The sequence below is a fragment of the Manacus vitellinus genome, unplaced genomic scaffold (genome assembly GCF_001715985.3).
Source record: "Manacus vitellinus isolate BGI_N305 unplaced genomic scaffold, ASM171598v3 scaffold_15_pilon, whole genome shotgun sequence".
Taxonomy (NCBI): domain Eukaryota; kingdom Metazoa; phylum Chordata; class Aves; order Passeriformes; family Pipridae; genus Manacus; species Manacus vitellinus.
In genome coordinates this window covers 2,831,041-2,857,135 of record NW_021939122.1, presented here as the reverse complement: position 1 = coordinate 2,857,135, position 26,095 = coordinate 2,831,041, and the positions used below count along the sequence as shown (strand labels likewise).

Below are 26,095 nucleotides of genomic sequence, written 5' to 3'. Positions count from 1 at the left end.
TTAGTAAGGCAACTGAAAAGACTGCTCACAAAACAGCTTCAGCATGGTCTGCAATAAAAAAGAATCCCTAGACAGACCAAGGTGGAAGAGACCCAAATGCCAGGAGTGATTCAGTCACCATGCTCACTGAAATGTAATCTCCTTGCTGTGGCAGGCAATAAGAAGCCTGTGAAAACTATAACCTCACTGATTTTTTCCATCATTAGCTATGACCTCCCTTCTGTCTGCTTACTCCAGTCTCAAAGGATGGGACCCTTTCTGGGGGGAAGACCTGTGCCTCTGTTCCCTGAGAGGAAATTAGTCTGTAGCATTGCTATGCTTTACTTAATATGTTTATGAAAGTGGAAATACCACCTGAATTTCTCTATAGATTCTGCAGGGAAATCATGTTTCCATATTGCATTATGAGAAATGCCGTGGAAGTGTGCTATGCTCAGTTAATATTTTTAATGTATGGAGGCAAAAGAAACTTCAGTTCAGAAGAAGTATATGCTTCCCTCTTTCTATTCAACATCCATAGTGCTATAAATACAAACTGCAGGGTACTTTCAGAACTGCAAGCCTTTAAGACTTCTCGAGGGAAAACATCACACCAAATTAATCTGCCGTCAAGTGGAAATTCTATATTGTTTGCATTTGCCAATGTTCTGTATGTGGCTGTAATTGCACTGAAGCAAATATCTGCTTCAAGTTCTTCACAAGATTAAATGTGGCCAATTGGGCGTAAAAGAGTAATTGAAATGCAGAGCTGCTGCTTTGGATTTGTTAGAAGCACTGCTCATTTTTGCTCTGACATGACGACACTAGGTTCTGACTTCCCATTAAAACAGGGAAATTTGGGGAATGTGATTTAGAGCGTCGGGTTGCAAGCTAAGAGGAGGACATTTCTGTCTGGAACTGCTGCTGCCCTGCAGTGTGCCAGTGGGCAGTGTGCCTCTTGCTCTGTGTGTGCAAGGGGATACCTTCCTCCCCTCTGACCAGCAGAAAGGCTGTCAGCAGCCGTGCCCCAGGGTGCAGCCTCTGGTTGGGACCTCCAGTACTGGCTCCTGAGGATTTTGTGTTCTGAGCATTTGCCATGGATTTGAAGCTAAAAGGACTTGTGAAGGTCCAGCAACAGCCTCCGTGGCTTGTAACAGGGGGAGCCCTAGGTCTGAGTTGGATCCTGACTAGTGTCACCGTGTCAGACCAAAGGAGCGTGTCAGCTTGCAAAGTCTGAAGTCTCACCCTAAGCCAGCTGGATGTGAAATGTTAAAAGATTTGCTTAAAAGCCTCACACTTTCCTTTTCTATTTACTAGTTTAGCCATTTTCCCTCTTGCCATATAAATGTAATTATAAGCAAGTAAAAAGTATTTTTTCAAGTTGACTGTGCTGCCTTTTAATTCTGCATGAAAACCCAACTGCTCCCTATGCCCTGCCCAACAGGTAGTTAAATAAACAGGCCCAGGTGAGCAAAACTGCCAGTTTGAATCCTTCTTTATTTCATTTTCTTTCCAATTAGTGGGCTTATCCAAAAAACACATGCCTAACAGCTCCTAACAGTTTGCTCATGCTCAGCCTTTTCCCAAAGTTTCTCAGTGCATCTGCAGAGCAGTCCTGACAGCATCCTTGCAGTCTTCAGTGAGGGCAGCATCTCTTGGTCTGGTGTCAGGAGACATGTCTTCTTGGTGCTAGCAGGCCTCTGCTCCTCTGCCTGTCCCCCTTCCTAACTGGAGGTCCAACTCCTGAAGCTGCTTGAGGAAGCCGGAGTTGGGGCAGATCCCTCTGTGTGAGCGCACAGTCCGAATTGCGTCGGCGAGGGACATGTCTTCACAGATCATCAGGAAAGCGAGGACAAGAGTTGCAGATCGACTGACTCCCATTGCACAGTGAACCAGTACTTTGCCTGGAAAAAGGAGAGAGAGATGCAATTACGCCAGCAGGCCAAATGGTGGGGGTTATTGTGTTGGAGCAGAGATGGGAGCTGATCCTGGGGATGGGCAGGCAGGTATGCACAGCCCTGCAGAGCAGCCCTCGTGCAGTGCTGGTGGGGGAACATGGGGCTTTTGGTGGCTGGGGACAGAAAATTCGTTATTGTGTTCCAGGATCTGTGGTTGCTTGCTTGAGTTTAACTGTCAGCCTGACAGCATACCCTTATCCCTCCTATACAGCCTGCCATCCACTGTGTCCCTGCTTGCTCATGTGTGGTTTTGGGAGTGATGTACTCGCTGGCAAAGCTTCAAATGTTCATGCTTGAAGGCCATGCTGTGGGAAGCAGCCTTGGCAGGTTATGTACTACCACAGGGCCTGGAAACTTGGGCTTTCCAAAGTGCAATGCTCAGGAGTGCTCACTGCTGTTAGAAGAACAGTCCTGGTTTTCTACGAGCTCTTTTTTTTATTTTGCTTAGGGTAGTAATGCTTTCTGAGGGTTCTGACTGCTGCCCAGACTTTGTTGGAAGTGTGTGAGGAAAATGGGCATTACTGTTAAGAGCAGCTCCTGTTTGTACGTGCCGTTTGCACCAGCTCACTTATATTTTTTTATTTCTGTAGCCTACTCTGTACTAGTCATTATCCTTCCCTAATGCCTTTATCTTCCCCTCTTTGTTAAGTGATCAATAGAAAGACAATTTATGAAATGTTTTTAGTTTTCCAGAGATTTCCATGTGAGGTGTGCATCTTCATTAGGAGTTCATTAAGAGTAATTTTGGGAATCCTTCCCCTCTTGCTGTAAGCCAGCCTCAGAAAGCACCTTCCAGGGATCTAGAAGTATAGCTCCCTCCATCCCTCTGCTCTGCTTTTGGTTTTCCTGCTGTGATCACAAATGGAAGCAGCCTGAGAAACACAATTCTTTATTGTGACTGTTTCTCAGCTTTCTAATGTATCACTTTGACCCATGCTGGAAGGAGATGAACACTTTTTTAAATGGTCTTACTTGAACTTAATGGAAACTTTTTTCAAAAGGATTGCTCTCAGATGGAAGAATTCAGGTTTTTAGTCCTTTCCCCCTGGATGTGAACAAAGAGCTCATTCTGGAAGCTGAAAATTTGCATCTTGTAAATATTGTAAAATTCTTCAACTTTCACAAAAATGGTATAATTAGTGGGAAATTTTTGGGGAAAATTTTTCTTTGTTCTACTCAATTATAGCCATGCCTGAACATTTTCAAACTCTCTTGTCCTTTGCTGCAATGAGATCTAGTTTTTTTCACAGAGACCATGGCTCAGCAATTAGCCATTATTAAAGTAACAAGTAATTAGAATCAGATTTGAACTTCTGACCACCTAATGGACAACTCTGTCTCCCATTAAGGCAGCTGAAGAAAATGTGGTCTTTTTAGCATGAAAATTTCAGAACACTTCTTCACTGTGAATCTTAACAAGTTTGAAACAAAATATTTTCTACCTTTTCTAAATTTTAATTTTTATTGGCTGTCACATTTGTGGTCTCTCGTTCACTAATTGTATAGCTGTACACAATGCCATTTAGTGACAATACAGTTTATATCCAGAAAAAGATGAAAAATCAGTGACAAAAATCCCATGCTACTTCTTTGCTTCCGAGATGGAATAAACTATCTCAGATGCTACTTCTGTGCAAAATGTAAGGAGGGGTAGAAAGAACAGACAGCTTTTCAGGGCCAGTTCCTTGTTTTGTTTGTGCTTACAGCATCTTAAATTCTCACTCTAGGAAGTGAGACAAAAATATCCTTGTTGGATGATGAGTCTAGATCCAGACAAAAACATCAGACTGATTGCCCCCATCTCCCTGGGTGTTAATACTGAGTACTTTGTGCACAGCTTTTAATCTTAAATCCCACTTTGTTTATGACAGAGGATTTATTTAGCAACTGTTTTAGTTCTGACTAATGATGATGGCACAGCCACATGCTCGGAGAGTGCAAGCATGTGTTGTAAAAACCTGCTCTGGCCAGCAGGTTGGGAGAAGTGTTGGATTCCACAATGTGTGTGACACAGCCACCTCTCATTATCCTGGCATGAGAAATCTGAGCACAGACCTAAAGATAGACATGTCTTCAGTAGAAATAAAGGGACAAATATAGTCTCCAAGAAAGTGGTGAAAACAGCTCTGGTGACAGCAGAGTTGGACTGGGCATCAAAACCTTTGGGGGAGGGAAGAGGGTTTTCCAGTGTAATGCCAGTTTTGCAGAATTTCTGGGTTTTGTTGTCATTCAGGTACAGCTCCATAGAATTTACTAGGATATCAATACCATTATTCAAGTTAAATTAATCTGTCTGTCAATTCCATTAACTCCATGGGAATTCTTGGAAGTGAAGTTCTACTTTTTATGGGAATATGGAGAAATGTTTTGCACCCCTGCTAAAAGATAATACCAATTTGAATTTCCACTAGACTTCTTTTTCACTGTGCTGCACTATCATTAGCCTTCTCACTAACCTTGTAGGGTATGTATGCTGTAGTATCTTCCCCAGAGGAGGTACTTTGGACCCAAATAATCCTGGTCTGGGATTTTCAGAGGAGTGTAAAGGAGTCAGGAGCACAATTTCTGTTTGACAAATACTGCCAATAGGGCTAGTCCAAAAGATCTTTGGAAAATCTGTGTTTCAGTAGTTTGCAGTAGGCATAACTACAATGTAGTGGCAGGGACTGGGGAAATCCAGATATTCACCATAATGTGCACCCCAGATAACAGAAGCCAAGGAACAATGTGTTCTGAAAATTTTTCTTGGAATCAGAACCACTTCTTTTTTTTTTTTTTCCCCTGAAAACTTCTGTGTACCAGCACTCTCCAACTAAAAAAAAAAAGAATGTATGGTTTGAACTGCATTAGAAGAGGGAAAAACAAACAAGAAAAAACCAGAAAGAGATGGCCTTATGTTAGATTTAATTTCACATCACTGTATGTTTTGAAATTCAGTCTAAATTTGGCCATAAATTGGATGGGGGACAGGAGACTTGATGTTCTGAACTTAATTTTTGTCTGCAGCCTCGAACTGAAGACCAAGTTGAGCACAAGTATAGCTGTTGCCATTAAATATTGCCTGTTGTGGTTTTTTTGGAGGCACAGAAAGCAGAACAAATTCCAGGCTTCTGCTTGTACAGGCTGACTCTCTTCTGTTTTGTGTCTAACTTGAGAGGAGGCAGTGTCCAGTAAGAACACACTGAATTTTCTTCCCTGCTTCTCTGTCTTATCTGCTCTTCAGAAGCATCCTCCTATATCAGTAAATAGCTTTAGAAGATGTCTCAGTGAAAACCTGGACAAGCCTCAAGTGTTGACCTTGGACTTAATCTGCATGGCTCTCTAATACACTTGTTCCCATGAGGATGCAGGTGTATTATCTCTTTCACATGTGCAATATCTGTTCCACATTGTTAGCCTTTGTTTCACCATGCACAGAGGTTATGATAAATGCTGATACACTGACAATAAAATGACTTGTTTGTTGCAGATAAATCAGTCGTGAAATGATTTAATTAACGTAAAATTGCTCTAATGAAAGCAGATTTGAATTTACTATGTGATTATTTGTAGCAAACAAATTGAATGTTGAACTTGAGTAAGGAAACACAAGCTTTGTTGCTATTTGGTTTTGTTGACAGGTTCAGACTCTTGTCTCTTAGCAGTAACTGCAAATGGGTTGTGACACTGAACCCCCCCATGATATACTGCATTTGACCAGTGCCTGAAACACGTCTGTACCTCATGGGCCAACTGTGCTGGGCAACTTCCTTCAGCCTCTCACGGGAGGTAGCTGAGATGTCCTGTCCCAGCACCAAGGCTCGGATTGCTGGGTGGCTCCTGGACCACAGCCTGGGAAAGCAACGTTCACAGAGGCAGTTGTGGTGCATTCCCCTGTTGTGTGGCTATAAGAAGGCCAGGCTGCAGATTGTCTGCAGCATGGAGTCCATGCTGGCATCCTCCACTTCTGCCTTCCCCACCCCCATTTGATTGAACATACAGTGCAAGGAGAAGTTGGACTGGTCCCACATTACAACCATGTTGCAACCTTCTCTCTGAGCACAAAACAGGATCCCTTAGGAATAATGGGATTATCTGAGGAGAAGTGGGGGCACTTAGCTTCTGGCATTATTAGATCTTGCAATCCTTATTTGAAATTTTGCACCACACATCTCAAGCTACTTTTTGTGGAGGCAGACAATAACTGTCATCTGGCTGGGATTTGTGCAGAACAATAACACTTGGTTTTTAACAGTGGATTATGGATATTCTATCCAGCTCATGCCTGCTATAACTCTGCTAACATCAAAGGGTTTGCACTAGGGATAAAGTTTGCACATTCAACATTGTTGGCCAAATTCAAGTTGGGAAATTCAATGCTGTTGAACAGAATCAGTCATTAAAACACATAATAACTTATTGTCCTTTTGCTAATCATCATTAACAGAGCTAAATGTCCTGAACTAGCCCTTGCTTTCTTGCAGGATGGATTCAATTTGGCTTTAGACCAGACTCTAGATCTGTCACTCGCAGTGAACTCCCCAGCTGCCCTTGCTCCATTGGATCCAGCAGAAGCATTCTGCTCACCAGGAGAAGAGCTCAGCTGGGCTAATGGGCCCCAGGGGCTCTTCCCACTCCACCATGGTTTTCTCATCTCCTGTTAGGTTTTAGCCAGGTGCAGAATCCACTGTCTTTTTCTTGATTAATCCAAATATCTGTTTTGTCACAGCTGAAAATACCAAGAAACCTACAGAGAGCTTTAAATGGTGGCATGTCCCTTCTTCCCTGTCTCTGGAAGAGGTAAGAGCTGTCACCTATTGGAAAGTGGGAGGTCAGACTGATGTACATTATGCACTTGCGGCAGAGAGAGGACCCTTTTCTCCAAAGGGTTTCTCTTCTGCTTTCACAACTCCCACCATCAAGAAAGCGGCAGGAGAAGGGAGCCTAACTTTTCTTTTGGTCTACTGAAGTGGAAGAAGGGCTTTTGAGAGAGTTTGCCATTTCAGGAAGTTAATGGGTAATTTTAACCTGCCTGTTTTACACATGTTCAGAGGTCAATAAAAGGTGAAACTCTCTACCTGGGAATCTTTCTCTGAGCACAGTGTTAGTTTAATGATTTTTGTGACATACTTTCATCAAGTTCACTTTCTGTCCCTCTTCTGCTAGACTTTACCAAACCCTACTGATTTACTTTAGGTTTAGCTGCACTCCAGAAAAATGCAAATTGTACAGGTGGCCATGCAAAGGGTCAATATTGATATTCAAGTTGTTGCCCTTTGAGCTTGAGCATGAGGAAGAAGGCCAATACTTTCTTGACTCCATGTTTTTCCTTGTAGGGAAGGGGACAGATTATGCATCTGCTCACCCTTGTCTGAGCCTCCCCAAACAGCTCTGTTGCATGGGCAAAGAAACAGCCAGGCTGTGCTGAAGGAAAGGCAGCCAAGGAAGCAAGGATCATAAAATAATGCTTATATGGCATGGCTGCAATAGTAGTGCATGTATTTCCAAATCTGTACAACAGAGATGATGAAGGAAGTTGGTCGGGGTGTGATGCAACCATTGACCACTGTGACAGGAATAGCTCCCAATTAGGAACATGTGAGTGCACACTTCCATGCTTCCTTTTGTGCACCCTCTGGCATCAGGTTTTGAAGAAATTGCCTTAAAAATAAATTCCTTACATCATCAAAGACATGTTTTGTTCAGCTAAGGTAGAAATATGGGATAAATCTGTCCATGCTGTTTTCTGGACTTCTTATGTAAAGCATCAGAATTTTTTTCAAGCATGATGGGAGTAACAGTTCTTAATTCTAAGGAGTATTTGATTCATAGTTTTAAACATGTTTGTGCCTCATACAGGCTTAACTTTGACCTGTCCTCCCAGGTAACAAAAGATAATATATTTTCATTAAAGAAAAAAGAAGTTGAGTTTGCTTGTCATAGTTAAGCAGCAGTCTTAAATGACTTCTCAGACAAGCAGTAGTACCTTGTTACATCCTGAATTTAATATGAACAGGCCTCTTGTCACCTGGTATATTTTTTTTCAACATCAATGCTTATAATAAATGCTTCTTTTTTTTCTTCTTCTGAATGATGTGAGTAACAATCCCCTCCCTGTCTCATCCGTGAACGGGTCATGGGTATTTAGCTGCTAAATTTCTGTACCTTGGGAAATTATGCTTCCAGAACATCTTGTTTATATATTTTCTAAACTGTTGCACTTTCCTTAAAATGATGAATGTCAGGAACAGCTGGACAGTATATGATTAAATTTCACCTTGTCTCCATTCCCAGAACCCTGCTTCCATATGGAGTTCAGTAAAGCAATATTAAAAGCATGGGAGTAGGGATAAATATGCCTTGAGCCGTAACTTGTTCTGCATTCATAATTTTATTATTCGGGCATGCATTTTGCAAAGCACTAGTTTCGTTTGCTTTTTTGGCTACCACAACTCATCTGTTGTTTTCTGTCTTTTGTCAACTGATTTGCAAGTTTGCTCTTACACACAGATCAACAGATTTTGGATCTTACCTTTCTCTGGAGCATTGCCAATAATGGCTTCAATTGCAAATAGCGTATGCTGTAATAGAAATGGGTGCAGATCCAAGTTCCCCAAATATGTTTGTGGGTTTGAAATCCAAACACAGCCCTCAATTGCTCAAAGGCAAATATTTTTTAATGGAGTAGATCAAGCCCTCCAAAGAAGAGTAACTGCAGAGGTATCCAGCATGGAGGTACATTGTTTGCAGTCACTGTGTCTCCTCTTCCTAGCTTGTATGGAGTGGATTAGATCTACAAGCTACATATGAGTAAGTTGGGTAGATAGTACTTTAGGACCCTGATTGATATTAAGGCTCACCATGATGCAAGCAAAGTTGGCTGAGTGTATAACTGTCCTCTTAATCACTTATTTTTGAGTAGTATCTGTACAGTTTTGTGGCACAGTGGAGACTTGCTTTTGTGAAGGTTTGTCCTTAATAGTAGTGATCCCCCATTAGAGCCAGGACTCTGGCATTATACCTGGTCTGTGTTTAGCAAATCCAGGGATTTTGAATTTTTTTGTATCTTCCTATTTCAAGGTTATATTTCTTCTAGCAACAGCATGACATTATACCTGGCTGGTGGTATTGCTTAAGCTCTCAGAATTGCTTTCTAGGAAGTTCTTCTCTATTCTGTGTTTGTAGGATTTGCACAGATTGTAGCATTATAGTTGAATCTTCTTATTCAAACACGATATTTGCCCTCGTCTTTTATTTTAAACCCCACCACTAATTCTAAAAGATCAAATAATGTGCCTCCTCCCAGATCAGTGTGTCCCTATAGGTAATAAAGGATACTTGTTATTTTGTCTTTTGCTGATGAGTAACACTAGGCACAGGGAGAACCCCTTTGAAAGCCTGTTCAGTGCACCCTGAAACAGGGAAACTCCCACAGGGGAATTCAAGAGGCAGGTGGGATTCTACTGGGTTTGGGTATCTCTATTCTTACTCACATATGTAGGTGGTTGGTTAATGTCAAATATCTGATAACTTGTCCTGCTTGTCTGCCATGCAGAAGATATGCAACATGCGCAGATGGTCTAGTTACCTCTTGGGGAATTCAGTGCTTCTCTGATGTACTGAGCAACTGGGTAGAAGTGAATGCTGAGATCAAAGTTTGGGTTGTCCTCTGCTTCTACTCCGTAGTAGTGCACAGGCAAGTCATTATAGAAGGTGGGTCCGGTGTTGATGCGGAATCGCCCGGCAGCGGCGTTCACCACGTGGGAGATGCCCATTCGGCTCAGCTGGGCTTTGTCACGAGCAACATACCTGGAAGAAAGATGGTGAGTTATATTTGATTGCTGCATTGCAATGTGGGGTAGAATATGCTGCTGATGCTGAGTTTGTTAAAACTGCACGAAGTTGTGGTGCCTATTTTCAGGCAGATTAATCGGGTCCAAAGCGTCCATCAAAATGCTTTGAGACAGCAGTTAAGAAACTGACTTTTAGGTTTTCCACATTTGTTTCCCAAACACCTGTTTAGGTGGTTCTTCTCAACTGATGAAAGGTGGTGGTGGAGATATTTCTGCACAAGCCAAGATCTTTCTGGTTTGCTTTCTCACCAAGTCACCTCTGCTGAGCATCCATCAATTCAGGGGACTGATGCCATCTGGCAATGCGAGGAGAAAATGAGGTTGTTCCTGTTTTACCCAGCTCTGGCATGACTGCCTGAAGTACTGATGCCATGGCTCCAGCAAACATTTGCGGTGTGGGACTCCTGTACTAAAGCAGGAGGAGAAACCAGGAGCGGGGTGTGTGTGTGTGTATTCTTTTCAGTTACTTACTTTAGTTAGGATGCCTTTTCTCTATGCTGCAGCATCCTATGCAAGTTCAACCTTGTTCAACACTTAGACTTGTGAGGAGTCCCCAAATTAGTGCCTAGCTCTCTTTCTTTTAAATAAGGAGCAGAAGATGGGGGGGGGAAATAGGGTAGGGGCTAAGAGCTGCATTAGCACCTTCAACCCTTCCCTCTCTTACAGGTCTCCCACGTAGAGGTTTGGCCAGACTTCATCCACGTGCCCCGTGGGGGATGAGCGTGTGCAGAGCAGGCGCCGCAGCTCCTCCAGGGACGGTGTCCCAGCACTGCTCTGACTGCCAGGCGTCCACCTTGAGGTGCTTCTTATCTTGGGGCGCCGCAAGTCCCCGCCGCACAAGGAGTCCCAGGCCATCCTGAAAGAGGGGGAGCAGACATTCACCAGCAGCCAGAGACATTTCTGAGGACTCCCTCTCTTTCTCTCACCTTGTCAAACAGATGATTAAAACTTCATTATTATAATTTTTAAAGATTTTTCTTTTAATAGGAAGTGGGGAAGTTCCTACTACTCTCTGGAATTCTAGACACTACTATTGACACAGTGAAAAAGCCCAGCCCTCAATGTGCCTGCACAGGAGTTCCCCTTTCAAATGGAAAGCGGTAATGCTATGGAATATGTATTGTGTAAAGGTGTCTACTCAATGGGTAGACAACAAGGTACTAATTTGTTATGCTGAGGTTTTCCTTTAATCATATAACTAGGACTTCCTTGTATATACTTAATCTGATTTGTCTTTTATAAGTTGCTCAGCAAACTGAGCTGAACTGAACAGAATCGGTCATGAAAAATCTTATTCACTGATTAGCTATTAATTGTCAACTTCAATGGGAAAAACTCTGTAAGGAATATTTTGGTTCTTTCCACTGGTTGTTCCCAGCCATACTTGTCCTTATGACAAATGTTTAGAAAAATCTGCATGAGTTAAAGTGATTCCAGCTGTCATTCATATGAGCATTAACCTATTTTTTAAATAAGTTGTTTCATTTGCATTCCTCTCCTCTCTGCTCCCTCCAAGAGCTATCCCCTTTCTAATCTCGAGGTAAGTACTTCAGTTATGAGGAGAAACACTTTTTTAGGCATCCCTTTATCTCTGGAATTACTCTGTTCCCATGTGGTATGTTTCTTTGAAATAGTGGTTCTTAGTGCTAGCTATAGATTTGAACTGTTGGGAGGATTTTTAAAGAGGGGAATAGAAATTCTATTTTCCCCAGGATTCTGTTCTAAGAAAATTTTAGAAATATATTTTTTCTATGTTCTAAAAATTAGTCAAGTATCTGCATTACAGAGATACCACGAGGTCTGTCAATTCATGGGCTTTAAAACAGAAGCATCTATCTAGGACATGGGTGAAGTTGCAATCAGTGGGTCAAAGTCTTGCTCTGGCACTGCCTGCTGCATGTCTTTTGCATAAATTGAGGGGCGGTTTGGGGTAGAACAGTCCAGGACAGCAAATCTGAAATCTTGCATCTTTTTCTGAAAATCTCTATCAAGTATGGACATTGACAATTTCTTTCCAAACACTTACTCTAGTGAAAAGATTTTCCTAGTTTCTCATCATCCTGTTTTCTCTAGCCCTAAGTTCAGATTTTGGTGTGTATTTTTTTCTTAAATATTTATCTTTGCATGCACAAAGATGGAACAAGAGGGTCTGAAGACTAGCATGCTTTGGGATCTCATTGCACCTTCATATTCATCCACTGCTTTGCTGAATGGAAAATGGAGTAACTAATTCCCTTATATATCCATAGGATATGGAAGAGGGAAGTGTCAGTGTCAGGCCACAGAAAGGACCCTAGAAGCCACTCTCCTGCCATGCTTGTGGGGTGATCTGCCTTGCCACCCAGTTGCCAAGAGGGGCCCTCTGTTATTTCAGTAGACCATCTTCTGCTACCTTTGTGGTAGCTTTGGCCTCTTGAATACAGCAAGTTTTCACCAAGTGATGTTCCCAGGATGATCTTGTATTGTTCCAAGAGCATTACAAAGAGCTCCACTGTGGAATGTGCTCCCCTCCCAAATGTGCATATCTCCTCCAGTGTCAGCTTTTACTGTGAAAACAAAAGCAGATGTTTTTGCCCATTTTGGATGGCTTTATGCAAGAGGAGGCATGGAGGAATTCCTGTACTGGAACAGGCATTTCCCACTGATTTTGATAGCTTCTTTGACACTGGTCACCCTAGTGCCCCCTGTGCCAAGTCTGCCTGGCTCCTGCTGGTGATCTTGGACACCAGTGTGACGTCTCTGATCCCACACAGGAGGTCTGCAGCAGAAATGGGACTTGCATTTCCTGTGCCCTAACCACAGGGCGATCTGCCAGTTCAATAAGTACTTTCAAGAATAACAGCCTCCTCCAATCCTTCCCACCTCATAATATCTGCAGCAAATGTTACCCTTTTTTGATGTACCTCATTCCTTGCAGTGTATCTAATGACCACTCTAGGGCACTACTCACTCCCTGTGAAGTTACTTTAAACTGCCTTAAACTCTTTTGGGTGCTGCCTGTTATCCCTTCCCCTTGTCCTCTCCACTGTATAAATATTTTGATTTTCCTATTACCTAACCTTAGAGGACTGAAGGCTGCTGTCAACCTTGCTTTCCTAAGCCTCATGGGAGTGGAGAATTGCAGGGTACTCCCCAGAAGTCCTGGTGATGTTGTGACATTCAGGTTGCTGCTAAGACAGGGAGGGACACCCAGCAACTCACTAGCACAGCCCTTCTGGGAGCTGGGCTTTCTAGGTCCATAACTCCAGCTGTTAAAAGGCTGGGTGGAAAACTCTGATGTATAAGTGCGCCTTAGGAAAAGTGCTCCTTTTTTTTGTTTGGTTGGTTTTGGGTTTTTTGTGGGGATTTTTTTGTTTGGTTGGTTGGTTTGTTGGTTTGGGTTTTTTGGTGTGTGTGGTTTTTGTTGGGATTTTGTTGTTGTTTGTTTGTTGTTTTTGTTGTTTTTGTTTTTGTTTAAGTTGTCTTTCTAGAAGGGAACAAAACTACATAGGCTAGGAAAGAGGAGGTCCTGTGTGCTACATGGATATTGAAAGCTGTGGAATAATGTTCTTTATAAGATGGGTGTGCTTCTTCAGAAATACTAAGACGACTTTCAGCTTGTGTTCATATGGATATTGTATTATAGCTAAGGAATCTACTCCTGTTGAATCACAGATGTGAAGTGCTGATGCTGTGTACAAAACTTATTTCATCTTCATTCTGGTCACATTTTTTCAACTGGAGAACAGCATCAGTTCATGTAAACTCTATGTCCAATAAAAAGGAAGAACTGGAGTTCAAATTTCAAATGTGAAATAACTGGAACTAACAGGCTGTGAATGATTCAAAAGCAGAGAATTCTCTGTAGGACTATTCAACTAATATATTGAATAATGAATACACTGAAAAAATAATAGCTTTCCATAGAAAATTCACAGACAGGAAAACAAGGCAATTTTTTTTTCTGAATAAATGACTGCTCAGTTCTAGCATCAGTCTAACATTTTAACTCACTAAATTTATACATGCAAGTGTCATTACTGAAATGTACATATTTAAAGAAAGCAATGCTGTGATTAAAATTTTGTGTAATGTTTTATAAGGAACATGAATAGATTAAAACAAATTAGTGTGAAAGGAAAATGATTATACGTAATAACGTGGTGGTTGTTCATTTTAAAAATATGTTTTTAATGATTCTCAGCTCAATTCCTCTATATGGATTTTCTGTAGTGGATCTGTTTCTGTGATGTGTGTTGTATGAATGAGTAATACAGTTTTAAAATACTTGTTTCTGAATGATGATGATATGAAATATTCCTGATCTTTGCCCTACTGGAGTTGTATTACAGTAATTAGTCAATCACATAGAAGAAATCTGACCATTACATTTATATTAATTCTGAATTGGTTTGTACTGCGACTGTAATTGTATCTGAACTATGTAATAGAATTTCCTTAATTATGACTAGCAGGAGAATTGTAATGAAAGGGGCCTATTGCAGAGCAGAAGGTCATTCTGATGATCTAGAGTGACCTAGAGCATGACACAGGCTGTATGTGCCTCCATCCATGCCTGCACCTGTAGCCACCTTCCTGGACTGGTGTGCCCTGGTGGCTTTGCTGCAGTTGGGCTATGAGAGCAGCCAGGTCAATGGTTCCTTATATATCCCAGGAAGAAAGCAAAGTGCTCCTGTGAGAGGTCCCAGGTAATATCTCCTTCCTGACTGTTTAGGCTCTTCCCAGCAGTGAGTGCCCCTGTGGACTGCATTATACTGTGCATGCTTTGGCTGGTTTTCAGTTAATTCAGTGACTACAGCTTTGTCTGTGACATAATTAGTGCTATCCAGTGCCATGCTGAGGAGAGGACCTTTAGAGTCAGGTATCCCACGGCAGATGTCTCAGTCCTTGCACACACAGACCACTTTTTATCCAATTTCTCCAGGTCCATAATATTTAATTAAATAAGAACAAAATCAAAAGTTAGTGTAATCTGACAATTTGACATTATGTTGGTACGAGATCAAGCTGAGAGGATGGTATGAAGGCTGAGATGAAACAGGACAAAACCCTGCAGCATGATGATCTGGAAAGTCAGGAGAAAAAAAAACAACTCTTGTGTCTAGGATATTTACTAGAAAGCCTTTACATCCTCTGCTTTTCCTTGTGTTTTCCAATGCCAAGATAAAGGAGGGATCTGAGTATGAGAATATATAATATAGATGTCAATGCTGTCATTTCAATCAGGTACCAAATATTTTAATGATCCCAGGGCCTGTGTTGGCTTTTCTGTATGGGTAGAACATAGCCATTTTCCTCTAACATTAGTAAAATTATTTCTGAATCTTTAAATCATGGGAACAAAGTACTCTACATCCTGTGTTTTCTCAAGCTGGTATGTACTGTAACCTCGTTATCCTCGTGAAGATATCAGGCTCACTACACTTCAAATAGGCTGATTTATGGTGGCAAAAGACCAGGCTGAAGCCCAGGGCTTGGCCGAGTAGGTCATGTCAAGTTCATTCCTATTGTGTATTCAAAAGTCATAAACATTTCTCAGAAAGCCTGTCCCTTGGAAAGATTCCTCCAAGATAACATATGTTTGAGAGGGGGTTTTGTGTTGCTACACTGCCACACAAATGACAAGTATTACTGTCATCATTCTTTCTTCTTTAGTGTTTAACCCGATAGTCTCGCTGGAGTCACAATTTGTCAGTTGCTGGGAGCACCAGGAGACGTGGATGGTATGAATCAAACACAGCGAGGACTGAGGTAGGGCTGGCTGCACTTGAATGCTGAGATAGAGGCAGCTTCTACAGAGGCACAAGGTATTTGAGTAGCCAACTGTTTGTAAGAAAATCTTGCCAGCAGCTAGAGGATGTAATCTGAACAGCACTTCCAAATTTAGTAGAGGCTTCCAGACCCTCAACTGTCACCCACATGGTGTGGCTTGGCAAAATCCATTAGGTGGACTTGCTCTCCACAGACCACGCAGAGCCTATGTTGAGGAGCAAACTAACTAAATCTCTGTACTGGACAGCTTTGAGCAGCACAAGGAAGGGGAAAACATCTGATTGGGGTTTTTTCCCCCCTCAGTATTGTGTTGGTGCAAATTTTCTGTCCTGACTTTAGAGATTATAATGCCTCCCCTCTGTCGAGTTTTCCTCTGTGTGGCATCCAGGGAAAACAGCAGCTACATTTTTGATGCAAAGCACTATTCAAATGTAAGGAAGAAATTAATCAACCCATCCTGGTTCTCAAATATGCTGAGTTTACCACAGTTTCCACTGATGTTATGGGTTGCCAGGCCTCAGAAGCCTCAAAAATGTCTAATTTTTTCATAGCAAGTCTGTGGGCCAGGCAGCAGGGCTCAGACCTGATGGTCTTGACTGTTTCAGGATGTGCATTAGCATGCAGGCCCTGAGGCAGGGTGGCCTTAGAAGGTTTTGCTGTAGCTGTGGTATAAAATATTCTCTTGTCATCATCTGGTTAGTACATTTGTATTTACCAATCATGTGTGCAGTTCCTGACTGGCCAGACAGAGGCAGCCATCCTTTGATGTGCAGCAGTGTTGTACCAAGTGTGCAAAAGCTGATCACCTGCTGATTTTGCTAATTTTTCTGGGTCTTGAATGTGTATTTATTTTATTCTTTAGCTGTGGGAAATCATCTCTGTAGAGTTATTGCCCACACTGCAGCTTTGAGTGGATAAGAGAAGTGAACAATATGAGCAGCAAAATAAATTTTCCCTGACCCACCCCTTCCTCACAAAATGCAAAACCAAGGGTTTTTTGGACATAGTTCCATTTTTGTAATATAAGTGGGATCCCAACCATGTTTATGAGTCAGACCAGAGGCTTGGACAGAGTCTATACAAGGCAGAGGCAGGCACCTGGAGTATGCTTTACAGAAACCATGGCTGATAGGTAGCACCACCAGAAGGATTGCAGAGGTTCATCCACCCCAAGCTTTTCTGTGCCTTCTTCACCACTGAAGCTTGGGTATATTTTGTTGCTGAATTGGATTTTTTATTTACTAGTTACAAATTTTACATGCCATTTTAATGGTGTGCATTGTAACTATTTAAAGCTGAGCATTAAACAGGCCCAGACGTTGTTAACAATCTGCATGTTACGATATATTTTTTTTTGGTAACCGCTTGTTATAGCATCAGCTATTAAGAATTTATTACTGGTGCATTTTAGGTGGTGCTTTACAGTCATTTAATTACAGCCATCTAACAATCATTACATAAATATGCATTGAGAGCAAGAACTCCAATGTAAGGTGACCAAAAAAGCTTTTACCTGCCAAGACTGGAGTTCGGGCCCTCAGGTGGCAATGATGTCACCAGCATATGCAGGGAAACACAAATGTTTAAGGCTGTACAGGGAACCATGTTCCTCCCCACACTAGGTGTTCATGAAGTCATCAGCTGGAGCAGGAGCACTGTAGAGCTCCAAGGACCTGAACTTGGCTCTTGGCAAGCAAGCAAAGGAAAATTGGTTCCCCTCCAGCCCTAGTCCCAGCAAATGTGCAGGGCTTTTAGTTGTTAGCACAGAAGTTCAGCTGCAAAATTGGGCCCTCTGGAGCCCATTTGCTCTAGCTGCCACGTGCATCCTTATACCCATTAACCCAACCTGATCTAGTAGACAATCAGACACACTTCGTATGACCCAAAGACAGTAGCTGGTCTGAAATGCATCTACCACACCTCCCTGCTATTTGTGACTGCAAGACTATGCCCGTGTTTTGCAGTCTCTCTAGCTCCCCATCAGGCTACTGCTCCTAGATCAAACTGTGTTGCTGTGTCCTCCACTGCAATGGACTTCAGCCACCAGACTTCACCAATTGTCAGTCTGACAGTCTTTAACTCCTTCCTCCATTCAGTACTGACATTTTTCACTCCTTCTTGAGAAAACAAAATTCATAATCTACAGCACTGTAGCACTAAACGGCTCTTAGGCACGCTATATTCATGAAACACTGTTGCTATCCCTATGGTTGCCCTTGAAGACAAACTTCCCTAAAATTTAGTTCTTCTGTGTTAACGTTGGCTCTTCTCCTGGCCACAAGGATTGTTACATCACTGTATGTCTCTTGCCTCCAGCAATAATTTGTTAGAGGTGAAGGCCTGTATCCTCTGAATAGGCAAACTCTGTTTTTCCTTTTAGAAGCGCCCTCAGAAGCTTACTGAAAAAACTGAAGGATAAAACATTTCTAAAAGACAGGCTGGCAAGCTGATGCAGGTTGCTCTAAATCAGGAGCAACATGTGCCACTTTTATTTCCTCTTGGAGCTGCCAGTCAGAACCAGCTGGGTTGTCTGGCTGACACTGGTTTTTTGGTACAACCACTCCAAAGCCCTCACCCTCCCTGAACAACATGAATCCCAGTTGCTTTTTCATTACTTGTAGCAATGCTTTACCTGTATTTGCAGCCTGTGGTTGCAGAGAGCGTGTGTTGCTCTCATTACTCAATAACGTTAGTACAGCATGGCTCTGCGGAGAGGTACAACCTTGAATTTATTCACAGATGGCCTGAAATGTGCTGAGTCTGTTTCTCTGAAGCAGATCTGGTGACTGGAGGCTCACCTTTGTGGTGACGCTTTTCAGCTTCAGCACTGTCGCCGTGTGAGAGACAGAGCCTGTACACTCCATGGCACATTCTTTGCTCCCTCTTCATGGCTGTTTGGGGTGAAACTATGACTGCCAAGCAGCCCTACTACTACACTCTTGTATATACAGTCTGCTTTATAAGGGGTGACATCTCACTTCTAATTGAACACAACATGCGAAAGCCAGTTATTGGGTATGCTGCATCAAGCTTCATGAAAGAAGGACAAAGTGTCACTTGGATGTTGCTTCCAGTCTCTCAGCCATAGTTTTACTCTTCAGGTTAACTCCATATTGCATACCTTTAATCTAGACTCATCTAATTTTCCCAAGTTGCTCCTAAATGTTTGTTTCTTGCTTTGGCAATGTTCAGAGGCCAAGGATTTCCTGTGCTGTGCCTTGCTCAGCCCCTCAGTTGGAATCAAGTCCCTTAGGTTGGTGTCCTGTGGCCCAACAGAGTTTAGCAGCCCACATCTGAAGGTGAATGAGGCTGCTGTTAACAATAACTAATATAGCACTGTCCTCCAGCCCAGAACTGAAAACATCAGGCTTCAGAATTCAAAGAATCCCATTACAAATGAATGGTTTCTGCCCCAAGGATCTCACCAAAAGGATGGCACAATGCAAAGCGCTTCTCCCCTGTGACTAGCTCTGGTATGTTTTTCTATCTCAAAAACAATATATTGCCTTTTTTTTTATTATTCTGTTCTGTTTGGGGGCATTGAAAGTTTCACTGCTCTTTGTTCTTGTCCTGTGGTCTCTACCAGCACCACAGACATAGCTCTATGCTACCCAACTTACAAGAGACTGCAGACACTTACCCCTACACTGGCATAGCAGGAGGGTTGAATAACATGCTAGGAAGGAAGATGGGAAACAGCAGGAGGTAGGTGGCCAAGGTTCCCTGGTGTTTCTTGAGCACTGGGATGCCTTTCATGGTTGTTATCACAGCGAGCTTGTGAGGAACAGTGCTGTTCCTACTGCACAGGTGGAGATGGTAAAGTTAAGCGGGATGATTTTTCTATATCTCTCCACAAGTCTGAGCTGGGAGGCAGCCCAGGGACAGAGTGCTGCCAAACATTGGTAGTGATAGCTGAACCTGGGTAAGAAGTCACCCTCGGGCTTAATATGGGTCAAAATCTTTCCCTTGCCTCTTATGAGCAAAAAGCAGCTTACAATATGAGGTGAGTCACAGTCAAGGTTGGACTTCCATGCTAGGGGACGAGGTTTTCTAGGAATGCTTTGGCAGATGTTGGCTTCAGTGCTCAGAAGAAAATTCAGAACACATAAAATCGAGCCAAGGATGCAGAAACCCTTTATCTGCTTTATCTGCAGAAACCCTTATTTACTCTGCTGTGCTCCTGATACCTTTCTTTCCATGCCTGCAAAGTCCCTTTTTAGAGACATATAAAAAAAATATAGTATGATCTCTTATTAAATGCAGTGACATTATGGCTTAAAACCAACTTAAAACCCCAGCCTCTCTGATCTGATTCTTCCTAGCAATATGATAACCATGGCAGCACTTGGAGAGGTCTGGAGAGCTAGTTCCAGTAGCCTGTATTTCGCACCAGTATCTTCTGGCAGAAAGATAAACCACAGAGCTGATTGCAAGCTCCTGTGGCCCAGGTTTCTGGCTACAGAACTGGGAAGGATAAACACCTCCTTAAGCACTGCAAGACAGAAATAGAACAAGAGAAAGGAATGGCAATCCTCTCATAATGTGATGGCTAGAAGCAATCCAGCTGTTTTGTTTTATTCCCACCATGAGAACTACAGTCAGTCCCAGTGCAAGCTTGACCACCTGTCAGATCAGGTTTGTGAACTAAGTCTTATTGGAATTTGACATGCTTTTGTCTTGGAGCCTGCTGATATGATCAGTACAGATTCCTCCTATAGCAATGATACAATGTGTATGCTACCCATGCAGTCCCAGATGCCCCTCATAAATCATTAAAATACTGGCTAGTTCTAATCAGATCCTTTGAGTTATAACGTAATATACTATCTGAGAACTAAAAACAATAAATCAAGTTAGTACAGAGGTCAGACTGAGCCTGAACACAGCTGAGACTTGCTTGCTGATGTGTGTATAGTCTAAGGGATTCAACGGAAGGAGATGAAATCCCAAGTCAGCTAAGCAAATTGCTTTCTTCTCATTGTAAAATCTCACTACTAAGTTTGTGGAAGGGAAAAAAATAGGAACTCCTCATCTTCCATAGCACAGCTGATTTGAGGTCTAGAATTTCCCAGCGGTTGTGTTAGCTCTTGGGATTACAGGTATTTCTGATCATTTGTCCTTCAGGTTAACTCTTACTATTTTTCTAAAACTAACTAGCAGTTGAAAATACATGCCCCCAAATGTCACTGATCACCTGGTACAAAAACAGAACACATTTTCTTCTAGAACATAGGAACCAGTTAACCACAAACAAAAAAATTCAGATCCCATTAGAAAGCAGCTGCTATTGTTGCAATCTTCAGTCTTGCCTGGGACAAAACAGGCAGCTTTATGAAGGGGAGGTTGCAGTGCCCAAGTGCTAGAAACCAGTAACAGTTTGTGTGCTGAGGTGCTCCTGCATAAACCAAAACAATCGATGCTTTCTTTTTTATACAGAAAAGGTTGAGGGCCACCCTTTTAAGTGTTATGTTACTCTGAGGACAACGTGGTGTGGGGTATGGCCAATCTCCATGGCCAACAAGTACTTTGGTACCTGTCAAAGAATAACACTGAAGGCTAACTTCCCTGTTCATGCTGTATCTGCATGTACTTTTTGTTCCTTACCTTATACTTAGAACAGAAATACCTAGTAATTGTTTCTTCCCTTCCAGCAAAGGCAGCCTTTGGTAGAGGATCCTGCTCTGCATGTACCCTACAGATGCTAAAGGTATGTAATTCTCAGTACTGTGTTTAATTCCTCTTATTTTGCACTTTTTCCTTAAATCTCTCTGGCCTAAACCAGGCAGAGTGTTTTTAAGGCCCATACAGCAGAGTAGCTTGGCACCTGAGTTACATCTATGGAGCTGTATTTCTGTAGTGGTCTACAGGGAAGGCTCTCAGAGGCCCCAGTTGTGGTAGCCTCCCTTCAATCACAAACATCATCAGAAAAAGACTTTGCTGTAATCCTGTGAAAGCTGATGTTATGCTGGGCACAGGCTTTGCTCTGGGGGGGTGTGAGTTCTATGAACTCTTGGGGTTCACGCTGGTGACTCTTGAGCTGAAACCTCTGGAGATGCAAACCAGTAACAGTAATGCAAACCAGTGATCCAGAAAATCACCATAAAACAGTGAACAAAGTCTCTGTGAGTCACTGGCAGTAAATAAAAGAGCTAGGAAAAACTAGGGCTGTAACTAACTGGTGGTGAACAGAGTGGAACTTGGTCTATTTGAAAGATACACCAACACCTCCAAACTGGGTGCATGTATGGGGCAAGATGGATTAATATTGTGTTTTATTTCTAATTAGACCTCAAGCAAACTTGAATTTCTTTTAAACCTGGTGGAGAAATAGTTGAAACACAGAAGGAGAAACAGTGATCAGCTTCATCAGAGATGCAGCACAGCTTGGTGCAGGAATTTAATGAAGATTTGTTAGTCAACAACAATCTCCCAATCCACTTAACGTGCCCTCCATTTAATTTGCTCTGCTATTGTAGCAAAATTGAAGCCCCAAAGTCAGACTCAGCTTTCATGGTTCTTGTAGTCTCTGCAGTGTCAGCAGGAAGCACGAACTGAAGACTTAGAGCCTGGACTTGAGCAATATATATTTCTCTTAATGAAACCCAAAGCCAGGTGAAATTTTTTGGAGAGGAAACAGGATATGGAGTCCCTTTGGGGGATGGGGGATGTTCATAACACTCAGAAATTTGGCCCGCGTTTCTAGTCTCCTCCCTTTCTACTCCACAAAGGGCTTGTAGCATTTTTAGAGAAACTTGGATCCATCATATGTTGTGAGAGAACCTGCTGGGAAATTTGGTGACTCCTGTACTCCAGGGCAGAGGAAACGTGTGTTTGTGCTTTGTGTTTTTAAGAAAGTAGGAAGATGAAATTCAAAATAAACCCAAACAGATGGGAATCTCACAGAGACAGACACTGGGAAATGTTTAGACAAGCTTTGTTCCTGGTCCTTGAGCTCAGAATTAAGCCACTAAACTGTAGAGAGACTTCAGAAAGACGATGAAATGCATTTTGGCTTCAAATACAGTTCCTCCGGAATCCAGTGAGAGTTGTGCACATGAATCTGAAGGCAGAGTATAGCCAGCAGTATGGGGAATAGATGTAATGCGAGAAACTCTCATGCTATATTATTATAGTCTGAATTGTTTCCATCATTTTGGGTTAAGTAATTCCTCACTATCCATCTCTAAAGTGCAAACAGTACAGGCTTGATGTGCCCCAGGGAAAGGAAGCAAACCAGCCTTTGAATCTTTACCCAACCTTACTGCTCATATTTTGCTTTCAGTGAATAAGTGTTCAAATCCTTTAATACTTCATTCCCATAAAAATATATTTACCAGGGGTTTTTGTGGCAGCAGTGAGGCTGTGTTTATTATTTTAGGAACACCACATGACTGGCTTTAGAGAAAAGACAAGGCAGGAGCATGGGGTGCTGCAAATCTATCAGAGAACAGCATGTTTTCCACCTGTTGAGGCAGCAACCACAATAACAGATGCACATAATAATTACCCGTACCTCAAAGGCAGCACCAAGTCCTGCACCTTCTGCTCCCCACCTAGCAGACAGCTTGGTAACAGAATTACAAAAGAGGAACACTGAGAGAGTAGGTAGTGCTTTGTGCAGAATGAAAAAGCAGCTCTTATTAAAGAGAAACCGGAAGGTGGAAGATGAGAAGGAAAGATCTGAGGCACCATGATGCTAAAAGAAGAGTGGCGCTAAGGAACTCCAGGAGCCTGCCTTATTTTTAGAGTGGCAGTCAGGATTTTGCTAATACCTTTTCCAAAGCTGCTCTCATTTCTACTCTCAACACCAGAGATAATTTCTACTGATAAATAGGTGTCCCACATGACTACTGGAGCCCATTCCTTTCCAGAGATGGATGGTCCTGCAGTGGCAAGAGGGGCACACAGGGTAATATTGGCCTCAAGTGACACCATGAATGACCATGACTATGTGCCCTGTTCCTATTCCCACCACTGCTGCCTGGCACTGGAACTGTGCTGGAGCTATGCTACCCTTTTGTTTGCAAGTGCCCTGGAGCATCTTGTGTGAGAAGACCAGGGGACAGTACAGGGAGCAGGGATGCACGGCAGGTGAAACATCTTTGGTTTTTCCTGCTTAAGTGCTGAGGCTTGTAAGGTTCTCTTTCTCCCCTTCCTTTAACTACCAAAAGGAAAGTGGTAACATTTGGCTGGGTGAGGACTTGACCTCTGGAGTGATTTGTACCATGGTAGTTCCTTGTTGCACGAAGGAACAGATACTTCCTGGCAGGGATTTATTGGGGAAATGATCTCAGGCCCCATTTAATCTTGACAGAAGAAGATGATGATGAGAAGACTATGTGCTGAGTTGGAGTTTTCCTTTGAATTCCTATGGTGTTGAAGGCAGCACTATAAATAGACACAGTATCCTTTTTACCCTGGTACAATTTTGTCTCCAGCTCCCCATACAGACAGCAAGTCTGCTGGTAGGTATTTAGAAGGAATTAATTTAACCCAGTCTTCTCTTTCTGTGCTCTTTTACTCCAAGCTTCACAATGGCTTCCATAGCCATACAAACATATTTCCTCAATAAAAATATTCTGAGGAAGACTGCTGATATTAAAAATCCCATTTCTGTCTGAAAATTCTATTTTAGTTAAAAATAATCCATAAATGCCCCAAACTATAAATAGTTGGTATTAAAAAAATCTCACTCCCCTCTCAAACTTCTTACTCTTTCATTTTGTTTCTTCCAGGTTTTGTTTTTGAACTGCACAGCATTTTATTCATAGTCTGTTTCACATTTTCTCCAGTGTCTGGAGACAATGTGGACAGTCTCCCCCTTACCAGGATCAACTTGTGAACATCAGCTGAGAAGAAGGAAACCCAGATACAGTGTTTCATGGCTATTATCTTAAAGATAGATCTGTAAGCAATTTGAATACAAGCTAGATTGGTATTTTAAAAAACAACCCATTGAATTTAAGCATCGTTTTTAGCGAGAGATCCTCAGCCTGTGATCCTGCTGGAAAGCAAACTAAAAATTTCACAAATATTAGAGTTCCTGAGTACAAGGGCAGAGACGCTGATCTGGCCTGGCTTTGCCGTGGTCTCGCTGCTGGTGGAGCTGGCGGTGGTTGTGTTCACGCTGCTCGGTGCAGGTACTGAGTTCACGGGGGTTGGTTTGTAAACAAGCGTAAAGGTACTTGCCTGGTAGCCGAAGCTCCCGCGCTGCGGTGTCTTGGATTACCTTTGTTTGAGTAATACTAGTCCAGTTTCCTCCTAACGTGCCACTTGCACAACAAATTTCTAGCCTCTCCGGGTGTTCGGTTTATTGAAGGCCTATTTTTAATTCTGTTAATTATAACCCGTACTCCCCTACCCTCTTTGGACCTGCAGGCACCAGCCGGAGCGCGGCAGCTGGCAGGCGGCGGGGGCAGAGTTTTGGAGGGGGCCGGTGGCCGGGCGGTGCCAGCGGCTGTGACCCGGCCGGGCGGTACCGGGACCGGGGGCTGCGCTCTGCCCCGACACAGGGCTTTGCCATGGGCGCTCCTCGCGGGGCACGTGCGGTTCAGCCCCGCTAGTAATGGAGCAATGGGGGGCGTCTGGGCCTTTTTGCCCCGGTCCCGTGGTGGGGGCCAGCTGTGGTCCGATCCCGCGGGGGGCTGTGCCCCAGGCCCCGCCGGGCCGGCGGGGCGAGAACGGGGCGAGAGCGCTCCTGAGCGGCAGCCCCCGCACCTGCTTGCCCCGCGGCCCCTCGGGGCTTTGACCCGAATTCGGAAACGGACGGCTCGGCGCGGGGGCTGAGCCCAGGGCCGGTGGGCAGCGCCCGCCGCTCGGCAACGACCCGCCGGGGACCCTCCTGCAAGCCGGTGTGGGTGCGGGTCCGGGAGCGGATCCCGGGTGTGGATCCCGGTTGCGGGTCCGCGGAGCGGATCCGGGTTGGGATCCCGCGTGCGGGTCCGGCGAGCGGATCGGTGTGGATCCCGGTGCTGGGTCCAGCAGCGGGATCCCGCGGTGTGGATCCGGTGCGCGTGCGAGGAGTGTGATCCCTGGGTGTGGGATCCCGGTGCGGGTCGGGAGCGACCCGGGTGTGGATCCCGGGTGATCCCGGGTGTGGATTCCCGGGTGTGAAGATCCCGGTGCGGAGTTCCGGAAGCGGATCCCGGGTGTGGATCCCGGTTGAGCGGGTCCGGAGCGGATACCCGCGAGTCTTGTAGGATCCGGGTGTGGATCTCGGTGATAGTGGATCCCGGTGCGGATTCCCGCGTGCGGGTCTCCGACGGGAGGGCGCCGCCCGCGCCGGGCCGATGCGCCAACCTGGCGGACCAGCCGCGCGGTAGCTGCGGGCGAGGGCCCGGATGGGAATGCGGGATAGTGCGGCCCTTGGGAGGAACCCGCGCGAGGACATCGCGGCCTGAGGAAGTTACATTCTCTGTGTTTATCATCCGAGTAAGCTGCGGGTTTCCAGTTGTACCCACTGGTATTTTAAAAGCGCGGTATCCTGTGAAATCCGTTTATTGTGCCGGTGCTCTCGTACCCCCAGCGAGAGCATCCTCAGCTCTGCCCTGTGCT

The 26,095-nt window shown here is 43.7% G+C and overlaps 1 protein-coding gene across 1 annotated transcript; it reads right to left on the bottom strand.

Annotated features, from left to right (window-relative positions):
• Positions 1-1,456: 1,456 nt before the first annotated feature.
• LOC103758100 (dual specificity protein phosphatase 13) lies at positions 1,457-24,932 on the bottom strand. The gene is made up of 4 exons (XM_008924316.3): positions 24,731-24,932; positions 10,434-10,625; positions 9,505-9,725; positions 1,457-1,883 (listed from the first exon to the last, which is right to left on the bottom strand). The coding sequence occupies exons 2-4, from the start codon at positions 10,622-10,624 to the stop codon at positions 1,669-1,671; spliced, it is 627 nt and encodes a 208-aa protein (XP_008922564.2). The 5' UTR covers position 10,625; positions 24,731-24,932; the 3' UTR covers positions 1,457-1,668.
• Positions 24,933-26,095: the final 1,163 nt, after the last annotated feature.